General features: G+C 35.6%; 1 protein-coding gene and 1 long non-coding RNA gene across 2 annotated transcripts; one reads left to right on the forward strand and one right to left on the reverse strand.

Moving 5' to 3' along the window:
* Positions 1–1,506: 1,506 nt before the first annotated feature.
* Positions 1,507–6,866, reverse strand: LOC137388353 (calcium-activated chloride channel regulator family member 3-like). The gene is made up of 4 exons (XM_068074839.1): positions 6,768–6,866; positions 6,367–6,471; positions 4,295–4,411; positions 1,507–1,668 (listed from the first exon to the last, which is right to left on the reverse strand). The coding sequence occupies exons 1-4, from the start codon at positions 6,864–6,866 to the stop codon at positions 1,507–1,509; spliced, it is 483 nt and encodes a 160-aa protein (XP_067930940.1).
* Positions 6,867–12,373: 5,507 nt separating this feature from the next.
* LOC137388733 (uncharacterized) lies at positions 12,374–13,954 on the forward strand. Its single transcript, XR_010978008.1, has 2 exons — positions 12,374–12,414; positions 13,560–13,954. It is a non-coding gene; the product is annotated as an uncharacterized lncRNA (long non-coding RNA).
* The last annotated feature ends 357 nt before the right edge of the window (positions 13,955–14,311 follow it).

The raw sequence follows: 14,311 nt of genomic DNA on the forward strand, positions 1-14,311 counted from the left end.
TCAACCCCATGCTACATGCAGATCGAGAGGAATGCCTGTACGGCTTAGAGTGGCATGGCTGTACAACCTAACCTACTGTACGTAATTTAACTAACAACAACAATAAAGAAATATGTTTATTATATCTTTGAAATGCAATATCAAAAGTAAAACGGCAAGTTGTGGTGTAATATACAGTTTGAAAGTTGGTTGCGTTGTGAATGTAGAATGGTTTTGACAGCGGTATGTAACAGAAAGCAAGCGTTAGTATTCACGTGTTTGGAAGCTTTTTGCAAACTGGAGTGAAATAAAGAAATACTCTTGTCATAAAGGGGCATTGTAGTTTTGCCCTAACTTGTAGATAAGATGTAAAAAATCTGGCTAATGTTCTAGATAATTTGAAAAACCTTCGGTAATCGGACAAAAACGTAGGCTGATAAGCTGTGTACCACAATTTCGTACCTGTAAATCGGTCTATGCCTCAAACAGTCTACGTTAATTACACAAACCTTCGGCAATTAAACAACGCCATAGACTGGTGAAATCAGCATGTTTTTCTCGTGAAATGCGCACTGCTAAATAGTTCTACTATCTGTCAAATGGCTTTGTTGGCGTATCGTAGACCGGTCTTAACTATTATTAAACCAAGTTTTTCCAGCGTTTTGTGGTAAATTTTGACTGAATTTATCTGTCTATTTATGTATAATCTGATCAGATGGGTTAGTTTTAAGATATTGCGGTAACCTTTCAAGGACTTGGTAACATATTTAAATAGGTTTATATGTGTTTTGTATCGTTATTATACTTAAACGACTTAACTAAAGAATAGTTAAATTTGTTGATAGGATTTCGATACAAGGGTTTCCGACGCGCTTGATGAATCATTTTCGTTAGTTGTGTGCACATGTGCATTTATCATAAAAACTCTCAAACTTCGCTCCGCTCGTTTAGTCGTGAGACTATTACACACAATTTTTTCTGGAAAAAAATTGTTGCGGTTTAGGCTTTTGATTTGTAAATTCATTGCTTTTTCTACCACTTTGCATTTCCACAATGAGTTGCATATACTGTGTTTTGCTTGAATCTGCCAATTTATGTAGGTTTACATAGACGGCTCTAGTAATCGTTTCTGTTTTCTATATTATTTTTATTATAGTGCAGCGTCTATCACCTTTAAACAAGCTGTTAACACTAACTTCTGTATTTTGCTTCTATTTGATTATGTTCGTTTATTTATTGCTCATAAAAAATTTAAAAGAACTACTATTTTAATGCAACTAGTGGACTATGAATAAATTGAAAAATGAAGGTGACCCAAAAGCGCCTTTACTTAAGCAAATACAGTTTTGCAGTATATATCGCAAATTTTGCGAAGGTCTTCAGAATATATCTGAATTATTGAAACAATAGGGGACAAATTTGTCAGTAGTGGGCAACTCCAAACTCATTCAAAGCGCAGAAAGACAGTGGTTAAGAGTTTGAAAGAATGGAATTGAAAAACTCCAACCTACCAGGTCTGTAGGGATGTCATATAGTTTGAGAGGTGGTTAGAAAGTCTGGAGTTAAGTGTATGTAGTCTGCTTCCTCTCCACATCCTCGTGGCTGTAGCGTGTAAGGAGTGTCTCCATAGGCTAGATTTTTCTGCGCTATCAGTATTCCTGCTCTCTCAAAGGTTTCATTTTCCGCTGGCTGTAGTTTACAATATTCATCAATATTCATTAAAATGCAAAATTATTACTTATTACTATGTCATAATAAATGACTACTAGAATTTATAACTTTTTTACAACTGTTCCCTACAGTTGGTTGCAAAATATAACAGAAAATTTATATAAAGTTACTTTACTTTATAAGAAACAGTAATGTTATATAACTTATACAAAAGTACAATATACAATTAAAAGTTGCCAAAAAGCTTATGATTAAATGGCATTTTTTAAATAAAATCATCCAAAATATTTTTTTTCTATTGTAAAAAAAGCTTGTAATTTTTGCAAATAAAAATTGCAAATGTAGCAACCTTCTCTATTAGCATTTTGCTTAGTTAGGATAGACACAGTAATGATTTAATTTACCAAAGAAATTTTGTGGGTGATGTGATTTACATCACACGTTCTCTTGCAAAATATAGCTTTTGCATAGCATTTCTGAAGACGTAGGTTATATAGATGAAAGGATGCTAAGCTGACCTATGCTTTTATTTAGGTAGATTGACTTACGAAGCTTTTAACTAATATGCACTCATGCGTTTGTAACGAATTCTCTCTGACCCTTCACTGTTCCACCAAGAATCACACCACTTGAATACAAAAGACAATATAGATATTATCTGTATACCTATATATAATTTGTATATTTATATTTTTAGTAATATGTAGATATATTGGAGCCATATATTTTTTTTTCACCATACATAAATATATACAGACAACCGTGTGCATTCAATCAATTGCCGATGACAAAACTTTCCTGTGCTCTGACTTGTTTGGCTCATTTATGCTGTTTATATACAAATAATGCTGACATGACAGACTTTGCCCTTTTTCCGGAATAATCAACTCGGTAGCTGATTGGTCTATTCAGTGCTGGCTTGGTAGGTGGTTGGTTCATTCAGGGCTGACTTGGTAGCTGGTTGATCCATTCAGTGCTGACTCGATAGCTGATTGGTCCATTCGGTGCTGATTTGGTAGCAGATCAAGTCGTTTAGCTGTTTGCTCAGCAATTAGTCAGTCTCTAAATTGCCGACTCGGTGGTAGGCTCAGCTGTTCCTATTGGTCAATGACCTGCCATTTGTACTTCTGGCTGCATCGAAAGTCAGCTCGATCTCTTTTGGTTTTTGCTCAGCAAGGTCTGTTTAAATCCATTTTAGCTCTGAGGAGCTAAGTCGTCTTCTGGCCAGTCGCATTGGCTCTTTATTTTTCAGGGCGATGCTGTCCTCTTTTGTCACGTGTTCGCTAATTTTATTCACAAAGCAAAAGGCAGCACTGTGATGCAATTATAATCTACTTTACCACAGCAGATAAGATTTGACAGCAGCTCATGATATTGGATTTTGTAGTTATCTATATTCTCAAATGTATACATATATACATTTTTAGCCAAATAACACCAGAGATGAAACCTTTCATTAGCTAGCTCATGCAATAGATTTCTAGCCTTCAAGTTTTTTTAATCAATAATTACAGAAATCAATAATCAATCAATAATTACTGTTGCTGCACAAAATTCATCAAAAAGTTCTATGAGCCAAACATTAAACCTTATTTTTTATTTCCTTAACAGATTCACAGCAGCTCACCATCAATCTCAATAGATTGTCAGATAATTTGAAAAAATCATGATGCGTATTTTTTAAGTTGGAAACCTTTAAAATTGTGACATCTACTTTTAGCCCAGTTATATTTATGTCATCAACAAACTCAAAGGTGATGGTCCACATTTGTAATTATAGCAGCTCATTGTCCGGTAATAGCTTAATTTAAATTTTTTAAATTGTTCAAACACAAAATTTGTTACTGTCACACACAAACAACATTTTACTGTTTTTTTCATTTGAATGCTCATAAAGTATTAAAATCATAACTAAAAAATTAAAACTTGTTTTCTCAATCTTTTAAAAATTACTCTTCCAGATATCCACTTTGGGAAGTTCTTTTTTATTGAGGTTCTAACAGCTTGTGATTGGAAGATCAATAGTCATGACAAAAAAAGAAGGCAAGTTGTTACGCTTTAATGTATTTGAATCGTGTTTTGGTGTGTTTTAATAAGCTTCGGTATATAAACCTGAGTTTAGTTATCTGAGTTTGTTTATTGTAACCCGAGTGATTGTTGAGAAGATCAAGAAGATATAGTGGCACAAGTTACTTTTTTTGAGTTAGACTGTTGGAGAGAAGCAGATTGGGACACCCCAGAATGTGTTAGGTATTTCCTAGCAGCTTTTTGCACTTTCAATACAATTTCACTGGCAAATGGTAACATGACTTCCAATTAGACTGGAATGATTTTTTAGGTAAAAACGGCCTTAACAATAACGACGGAGGAAAAACAAGAGTTTCGTTTCATGCTTTAAACCAAAATTTATGCCTTAAACCAAAAATATATAAAAAAAAACATTGTCAAAGGTGATCACTTACAGGTTTTTTACACGAAAGATCAACAATTTCAGAAATTGGAAAGTTAATCAGGTATAATTATTCCAATTGTTTCTGGATTCATGTCTCAAACACATGATGAAACAAAATATTTTATCTGTAATGCTTTGAGATAAGTTTTATATAGCTTTAGTCTTTTCATAGCAGTTAATAGACAAACTGACCTGAAGCCAGTGTTGCTGGTCCATCCATCTAGAGGGAATCATAATTGTCACCCTTTCTATGTATAGCTTGTTCTTTGTTGCTCGGTATAGTATTTGTGATGCTTCCTTCAAATAAACCTGGTGAAAATAAGAGCAATACTACATGTTAGTGAAATGATGACAGGCTAAATAGTAAAGCAATTGAAAACAGACCGGAGTGATTCGAATTCAATTACAAAACACTCTCCTGCATGCACGTTCTTTGAGCTCAACAGGGTAGACTATGATTCATCTCAGTGTCTTTTTGCGTTAGCAATAAGTATTTGCATGCTGGATACCACGCTTGCCAAATTGGTATTTATAAATAACTAAGATATGATAATGTCAACTAGATATGGTCTACTAGTGCATTGTGGACCACCAGCTTAGTTGGCATGGCCTCATGACTGATAACTATCCTCAAAGTTTCAGTGCTGGTTTCTCGAAGCAAACGTTACACATTCAGAAGAGATTAACCGATATGGCTTTTGAAATTAGCATTGTTTAAATTGTAGTTGAGTTTGCGTGGCTCGCATTCATCTAACATCCCTAATTACTTTTCAGTCTTTATATTTGCTCTGTTTTGGTAACAGCCATTGTTGAAATGAACTTTTTTAAAAAGTGCTGTATTCCCTGCGAACTAAATATTTTGTCATTTGATTTTGAGTTTAGCCGATGACACAAGTTGAATTTTATTGTAGTTCTAGTTCCTTGTAAAGCTGTAAGGCAATCGTCAGGTAATATTGTAAGGCTATTTGCAATTAGTTTTGCCACATTGAAACTTTCTAATAAACTCAAAACTACCCTAGGACACTTATATTTTGCTAGTATTTAGTTTCGTGAGTAGCATACAGAGTAAAATTTCGATGCAACTTAATTTCGCAGCTCTGATGAGTGCAAAAATATAGTGATGTGAAAATAAATGCAGTGGAACAAACATAATTAGATTCATCATGTTCAGTTCAGCGGTAAGAAAAATGTTTTCAATTTGGGACTAGTTTGTAATTGTAAACCGCAGGTAGAATTGTGTGGCCTAGATCGATCATTGCAATTCGATCGCTTGTTGCCATTTGTTTCTTGGACTATCAATGAACAAAGCTATTTAATTCTGCGTTTTTGCTCAATGCCCTTATGATAGTTTAGTTTTGCACACAAAATTTTCGCTAGAGGATGACTCCGGGAAAATGCGAAAGTTAGATGAGGCGAATACATAAGTGTCCTAGGGTACTTCCAAATGATATTTTTTTGCAAATTAAAATTATGAAAAACTATGGAGGGTCACTGAGTTTTCACAAATTTATCATGCAAAATCCTTGAAATTCATAGAGAATTTTTTGTTGGTCACATTTTTTGGAGTTGGGTAAGTTTTCAAAACCAGGGAACACTTTCTTGGCAATTCAGTGTGAATATGCTCCTAGCTTTGTAACCTCGCTAAAATGTTTGACAACAAAAACAGCTTGAAACTTTAAGATTCCGTGACATTGTGATTAGCACAAAAAAGACTTGTAGAAAAGCATTGAAAATAGCCTTCAATCAAACTCACCAACTCTCATAAAAAATTGTTCATGATTGTTTTTACATAGACCAAAATTTGCTATAACCTCCCAGTTTAATTTATCAAAATAATATCTACATTTTTATCTTTGTGCAGACCTTTATTCTAACAATAAAAATACCATGATTGCTAACTAAAGGTCTAACTAAAATTGAAACCCCAAAAGAGAACCATTTACATGAGTTACAGACATGTAGTTACAGTCATTTTGCTTGTATATTCAACCACCTATTTTGCGCCCAAAGTAGTTAGCAGTCAACTGGAATATTTTGACCGATTTGTTTTGAATGCAGTCTGTGGTTAAAGAACGCAAGTTTTTTATACCGTGTAGTCTAGAGACACTCAAACTTTTTAGACTCTATGCTAGACTATAAATACTCAACATAATGCATCTTATGGTAATTTATTTTGAGTTCATAGATCTGATGAGCCACGTACAGTAAAGCTTTAGGGTTTGTCTAGATTCACGACTAAAAAACTACTATAGCGATAATATTACCTGCAGTTTTTCAAGGATGTCTAGGTTTTCTGGAACCTTCTCATCAATAGCAATGAGGATATCAGTGTAGCCACCATCTCGACTCAGGTTGATACGTTTGTTGTACTATGGGATTTGTTAGGTTCAGGGTATATTGGTGTCTAAGCTCAAGGCAGTACAGGTGGTCTTGGTAATTACGGTGAGTGCATAAAGCTGGATAAAGCTAGTAGGTAAAGCTAGTAGATTAGCTAGTGTAAGGCAGTATGAGGAAGGATATAAGGAAGTGTAAGGAAAGACAGAGGCTCTTCTTCATCTTCACATCAGTACATGTAAGTACATCGATTTATACATCATGGTGCAGTTGACAAAATTTTGAATTTTTTTATTTTTGTGTTATCATTAGCGAACATTTTTCTGGTTACGGGGTTAAGTTTAAATGGTTGATTAGACCCTTTTACGGGTGTGCAGGTGAGGTGACATGAGGTAGGGTGGTGTTGTGAGGTGTTGTAGCGGTGAAGCATCGGTGTTGGTGAGGTGTAAATATTTATTACCTGTTCGGAGGTGACAATTACATTAAACTTATACGAGTGGGGTAGAGTAGATTTGTGGCGAGAGATATATTGTGTTGAGTGGGGATGGAGAGTGGTTTTCTGAAGCTGGTGTTTGGTGAGCACAGTGATGGCTCATGGGAGAGATTTATAGAGGAAATGAGTTTTTGTATAGAGAGTGCTGTCGAGAGGAGAGGTTATGTGAATGATGAAGATGGCAATAGAGTACCCATTATGAGAGGTAGAGCTAGGTTAGTGCCACTATTGAGAGCTATTGGGCACAGTGGTAGAAAAGTATTGAGGGGTGCCGGATTTAACATAGATGGTGTAAAATTTACTTATGAAGGAGCAGTGGAGATTTTGCAGGATTACTATGGTAAACAAGAGAGTATGTTCGTATAGGGGCATAAGTTTCTGATGGCTAAGCAGGCACTCGGAGAAAGTGATAGAGAATATTTACAACAAGTAGAGAGTTTGAGCAGATATGCTAAAGTGGCTAACAATAATGATAGGGTAAGGTTTGCTCTTATAGTGGCGGTTAACGGATTGAGAGATAGGGAAGTAAGCAGAGATTTAATGAATAATGCCAATCTTACTTGGGCGTTATTGCGTGAGGCATTAAGGGCTCGTGAAATGGCCAACAACTCGGATAGATTTTTGAGAAATGAGGATAGAAGTATGGATTTAAAAAGTGAGGTTAAGAGAAAAGTAGCAAAGGTATCAGAGTTTGATCGCTAAGGGCAGTACATGAGTAATGATAGAGATAGAAACTATGATTCAGCGGTAAATCTTCTCCTAGGGGTAGCCCTAGGAGTAGTAGAGGGTATTATGGTAGTGAAGAGCATGATACTAGTAGATATGGGACAAGAGGCTGGGAGTATAACAAGGACAGTGACAGTAGGAAGTATAGAGATAATAGCAGGGAGAGGCATGTCTCTAGATATAGAGCAAGCAGTAAAGAAGGCAGTGAAGCTAGAGTATGCTACAGTTGCAAGTGTAGGGGCCATGAGATGAGAAGTTGTCCCTCCATTAAAGTTTTTCTTCTTGGATGGCGAGGACATGTATCCCGGTATTGTATGGATAAGCGAGGAGATGTGGGTTATGACAGACGAGGTAGCAGCAGCAGGCCAGAAGGTAGTCGGGATAATAGCTATGAGCGATATGGTATCTGGGATAGTAGTAGGGAGAGGTACAGGGGCCGAGAAAGCCCCCGTGAGATGGGAGACAAGTTGAGTAGATACAGGGACAATAGTATAGATAGGCTTGAGGGGGACTGGTACAAAGAGAGGCATGAGACGAGTCGGTATGATGAAAGGTACCGAGATAATAGTAAGGGCAGAATGGTTAGATTCTCTGGTTCGAGGGATAAATATGACAATGACAGTCGACTAGGCCAGAGAATTGTGCAGTATTTACAAGGTAATGGAGTAAATGTAGAGTTTATGTTTGATACTGAAGCTGAGGTGTCAATATTAACCGAGGCAACAGCTAATAAGTTGAATCTACGGTTAAAAAAACCGTCGACAGTTTTAGAAACTGCTGATGGTAGTGAGTTAAAAGTGGTTAGAAGTGTACTAGTTCATTTGGAAAGTAAAAACAGGCATATAGATGCTGAAGTTCATGTGGTGAAAAGATTGTGAACAAACTTTTTGGCCATAACTGAGTTGAAGCTGCTAAAACTATTTGCTGTTGTAAACGCGTTATGCAAAAGTAAGTTTGAGCCTGCTAAGGAGTGTAGAAGTATTAAGCCAGTTAAGCCATTGTCGTCATTATTGCTGGGTCAAGTTATATTTCAGATGATATCGAGTTGCTAAACCTGACAAATAAGTCTGACAGAGAGAGCGAAGTTAAGCAAGGTCACACAGGTCAAGATTAGTGGACTTGTAAAACCAAGGGAGTGAAGAGTAGCGAATACGTAGAAATTGGTAGTCAACGGGGGACAGCCCAAGGCACCGGAGATGTGCAAGTGTCTATGGAGTATGATAGAGAACACAGTCACGATGAGGTAAGGGAAGGTGCTGAGAAAGTAGCTGATCCAGTGTCTGTAATGGAAAAGGTTTGCTCTTTTTAGCCGAGGTATCCAGCAATGGAATGTTAGACAGAGAAGGTCATGAGAAAAAGGTAGCGGAGATTAAAAGAGAGGAAAGGGAGGTGCGAAGGAAGTCGAAGGAGAAATTGGCTAAGCTGAAAGCCAAAGGGAAGACAGCAGTCATGGAGTTGGAAAATTTCAAGGGATTCAGGGTAGTGGTGCAGGAGTTAGCCGAGGTTCAGAGGAGAGTTGCTAGTAGCAGACCTGCACTGGTTGCAGGTGAGGTCGAGCTAGATACGTAGGTCTGGGCCTCTGCCAACTCCCTGCTCTGTGGTGCCATCTCCTGTGCAGCCGGTTACGGCCCAGGTGGAGACCTCCCACAGGAAGCCTGTCAAGCCTGCCTCTTACTGGGGAGAGCGAGGTAAAGACAGAAGAGACGGAGATGAGGTTGAGGAGTCATTACTGACCCAACCAAAAGACTCCGGGCTAGTCAGGGTTGGTGGAAGTAGTGGTGGAGATGTTGGTGGCAGTAGTGCTGGTAGTGACAGTGGTCACGGTAAAAGTATTGGTAGCGGCGAAGGTCAGGGTGATGACAAAGCCAGTGCAGACTGGCAATGGAGCTGGCGGTAGCGAGAAGAGTACTTTAGACGGTGGCACAGGGTCAGACAAGCCAGAGGCATAGCCTATGGAGACTGCCCTAACGGAGTCAGGTAACGAGCAACACAAGTAAGGTAAGTTACTACGTCTGCTTGTTGGTAGTGATGGAGTGACCCAAAACAAAAAGAAAAAAAGAAAAGGCATGTTGTATTATGGGATTTATTAGGCTCAGGCTAGATTGGTGTCTAAGCTCAAGGCAGTACAGGTGGTCTTGGTAACTACGGTGAGTGCATAAAGCTGGATAAAGCTAGTGGGTAAAGCTAGTAGATTAGCTAGTGTAAGGCAGTATGGGGGAGAATATAAGAAAGAGTAACAAAAGACAGAGGCTCTTCTTCATCTTCACATCAGTACATGTAAGTATATCGATTTATACAACAACGTTCTCTGCCATTTGCAATGCTAGAGGAAGCTGTCATGACAACTATGCAACAAATCAAGATTGTAACTGCTGCTATTTGTTTATCTAAAACCAGAAAAATGTTGTTTAGCATCTAAAATAGCAAATCTACAATGCCATCAGATCCGCATTAACATTCCTTCAGGTCAGCCAATCTTATTCAAGGTTTCGCAATTGCAATTTTAAAATAGTTTAGTGAAAACTAGCAGCCAGACCAAAAACAAAGAGAAACTGACACAACCAGCTGGCTAAGCCGAGGAGAGAAGAATTCGAGTGGCTTGGACCACTCAAACATCATAATTCAAAACTGTTAAGTCAGAAGTCCTCACAATTGTGTGCTTTAATCTGTTTTACAAAAGTAATCAATTGGCGTTTAATCCACCTAAGATGTGACTTAACCACTTATATTTACTTTTATAGTATTGCAAAATAAAACAACTGCCAATAATCAAGTATCCTAATTAACTAACTTTATTTTCATAATTAAAACCTTTAGGTGTTTTTTTTAACGTGGGCGTTATTTGATGTTCTAATTGCTGCGAGTCATGTCTTACTTTTAGTCAGGAATGTTTGGTCAATAAAGAATGAATGGTCAATAGTTTATATTTAAAAGAAAGAGATGAATATTTTATGATTATTTTAGTTAGAGCTTTTCTTAAAGTTAATCAATCAAGTTCACTACTAAATAAAAATTATGGAAACTTTGAGAGTTTTTTTAAATAAATGACAACTCATAATGCTGATATTATGTTTAACATCTTTCAGAAATAATCCATCATTAATTAAACTTCACAAAGCAGCGCAAAGCTTAAGTTCCATTTAATATTCAATATTGTCAGCATGAGTATTTCAATCTAAAGAGCGATAGTACAGTTGTCAGACTTACATATCTGCTACTGTATCAAACAATAATTAGTACTTATAATAAAAGTGGTCTAACAAACAAATTGTTTGCTAGAAAACCATTTCATAGTACTTTGTAGCATTGCTACAAAGTACTCATGCTTGGTATGTTAAAACCATCATACATGTACATGTACATCAAAGCACATGTTCAAATAAAATGACAATGTAACTTGTTTAATCTGTATGCCAACCAAAACCCCTAGTAATAATAGACTCTGTAAATGACTGTTTAACAATGAAACAAATTTATTATGAATGAAAAGTATTTAAATTCAAAACGGTAAAAATAGTTTGATAAAGTTATAATCAATAGAAACAGGTTTTTAATTCTACTTTATTTTGAAAACATACAAGTGGAAGTGTAGGCTTGGCTGTCTAGAGAATAAGATGTTAAGGTCATAGTGATAAGTGGCATAGGATATTCTAACTTAAATTAGGTAAACTATATAACCTAACATCACTGACGTATTTGTTAAGACTTTTATAGTTTACTTTTAATTTGTAACAGCTTCTTTACTTTTACCTAAAACACTGCAAGTTCCGAAAAGCTTCCAGCAAGAATTAACTTTGGCATTGATTCAGATATTTGATGAAATTTTCAATGAATGTTAGAAAATTTGTATGTTGAGGTGATCATATATAGTTTGATTGCAGTAAAGAGTATATAAAATATTATCAAAAATTATCTAATGTGCTGCTTACCCATGCTGTGTGGCCCAAGTAGATTTGATCAGTGAAACACAAAAACTTATACTTGTTTGCACAATGAATTTCACTGAAAATACACTATTTTAATTCACTTACCAGACATTTATCTCAGCTAAGGGAATAGTCTGTAATTGGTTTCGCAATTCAACCACATTTGATATAGAAAAGAATCACCAGATTGGCTTTTTCAGAAACTTCCTTTTTGATTATTCTAATATTTAAACAACTAATCGGTTATCCCAATAAATAATGGAAGTTTTCACAGACTATAGGATATTGCTGCGAAATAATTGTTTGAAGGTCTCATAGATGTAACAAAGTAGAATCGCATTAAGTGTCTGATCTTTAAGCAGCAGCTTAGTCCTCACTTCCAGGAAAATGCAATCAGTGGTGATAAGAAGGACAACTGACCTTAAAATGCTTTCTCTCTCTTTGTCTGCTAGATAGATTTTTGCAGATTAATGTAGGCCGCTACAGGTAACAAACCGATGAAAGTCTGATGAGAAAAAAATAAAAAGTAAAGCGTATTTAGAGGTAAAGTGAAGGTCATACAAAAACTATTTCTCCTATTTCTGTTTTTATAACCCTTACTTTGAAATTAGATAATATGACTCAACATTATTGTTCTAGATTTCAGCTAGTGGGAAACCTTTAGAGAGGTCATGACCTCAACAGCAAACATTAACTTTTGTAAATTAGCCTGTAGTTTTAAACAACTTGGAAAGTTGAAAATTTAATTGAATTTATGAGCTGATATTAGGTGAGTGCTAAATATACGCTCATATATACGCATACAAAACTGGAACGAGTAGCATTGCAAAAGGGTAAGAAAAGTCTTATTTAATATTTTAGTTAGAGAAATGTTTACTCTCTGGTACTTCTGGTAAATAAATTATATGAATCACGTATATAAAAAATACTATAAGCAACAATAATAACCGAAAGAAAACGTGGCTGCTACTTTTCGATTTAACGTAAAATTACTGTAATTACGAATCCTGAATTAAGTGAAAAGTTAGACGGAAATGGTTGGTACAAACTAATAATACCACATTGTTGTACAGTAATCAAATTAAAAGGTTTAGTTTTCTATTTGAAGTGCCAAAGGGGTGAGTTTGGGACAATTCTGAACAAATCATGGAAAAGGACAGTTTACATATATTTTACTGTTCAGTTAACAAGCAAGTGCTATAACGTAAACCTTCTCGGAATGGGTTATTTATGTTGTTGGAGCTTCTTAATGCAGTCATTTTTTTCAATTTTCCAGTATTCACACAAATAAATAGTATTAGATAGTCTACGTTATCAATTAGCAATCATTAATATATGTTAAAAGCTTATCACAGAAAGAGAAGACCAAAGGCATAAATACAAAAGAAAAATTTTTTTCAAAGTATACCTTCATTATAATCAAAACAGAATAATAGGAAAGCCTTGAATTAGGAAGTTGTGCAACCCTTTTTCCCAATATTCTTCAAATCGAGTTGGGAGCAGACGATTTCAAACAGAAAAGCTCACCTTCCCAACTGACTTTTCAACTGACTTATGATCAGACACTGCAGATAATAGCAATGTAAATTACACAACATTTTTAAATAAATAATTTTTGTTATCAACAATAAGGCAATAAACTTATAAATTTAATTAGAAAGCTTACACTTGAACGCTTAGTATAAATTTACAATTGACTTTTTGATAGTCAATTCATTATTTTGCCACTTAAGGATTTACTCCGGTATTCTCACTGATTGGCTGATAGTTGGCTTCTTGTCAGCCAATGACAATGTGGCTGTTATTTAATTAAGCTATTGTGGTTCTAATGATTGCCAGAGTGTAAATTATAGCACAAAAAACCAGTAGCTAGCCATAAGGCTCATTGTATATTTGATTATGTTTATCAAGCACTACCTAGCGTGACTGCTCAACTTATAGTAAAGTAGGAACTAATATTTTTATATATGTATTGCAGAGTTTCTAGCGGCGGTGAGGCAGCAACACGGAAAGTCAGCGCCTCTTTTCATAAGAATGGTGGGCAGACAGACTATACACATACCTATTTGCAAATTGAAAAAAATGAATACGCTCAAATAGCCAAATAGCCGATGACATTGCTTGTTTCATTTACAATGTTTCGTGAACGCACGTTCATTACTCCCATACTTATGTTATTATTTTAAGTTAACCACATATGAAACTTTTTCAGTTTTCTGAGACATTTAGTACAGCTTTAGCCTGTTCATATTTAATTGTCATCATAGTGGCCATGTGTTTCAATGGTTTTATAAGATAATTTGTTTATTTTAATTTATCTGCAGTGTAAAACTATCTAAATATTTATAAATTTATAAATTATATAAATTTATTTATAAATATTTAAATATATATCACATTTTATTATAAATGTGTCTGTGGTATATGTGAAGGATATAGTAAAGGTATGTAAACATGAAAGCAAACACCGATAATCCATCATTTACTAAATGAGTTGAGGAAGTGACTTGCAGAGTTGGTATGAGGCAGTTGCGATCTCTGCTCACAAAAAAGCTGTTGTAAACATACACGCTTTAGTTGTAGCCAAAGGAATGCACAGAGGCTGCATGCAAGTGACAGTAAAGTGGCCATGAAGTTTTCAGCTGTGAAAAAGTTGAAAAATTGCCTCATAAAAGTGGAGGTAACTGGTTGCTCCGTGTAGGAAAATGTTAATCGTTGCTGTTGGCAATG

Source organism: Watersipora subatra, chromosome 2 (genome assembly GCF_963576615.1).
Source record: "Watersipora subatra chromosome 2, tzWatSuba1.1, whole genome shotgun sequence".
Classification (NCBI taxonomy): domain Eukaryota; kingdom Metazoa; phylum Bryozoa; class Gymnolaemata; order Cheilostomatida; family Watersiporidae; genus Watersipora; species Watersipora subatra.

Bases quoted from the DNA above. Each gene is read 5' to 3' on its own strand.
- LOC137388353 (XM_068074839.1), bottom strand. From the start codon at position 6,866: ATGCTTCACCGCTACAACACCTCACAACACCACCCTACCTCATGTCAC. The intron at 4,412-6,366 runs GTAATATTATCG...TATTTTCACCAG, and splicing joins ACATCCTTGAAAAACTGCAG to GTTTATTTGAAGGAAGCATC. The intron at 1,669-4,294 runs GTCAGTTTGTCT...TGTAAACTACAG, and splicing joins ACCAGCAACACTGGCTTCAG to CCAGCGGAAAATGAAACCTT.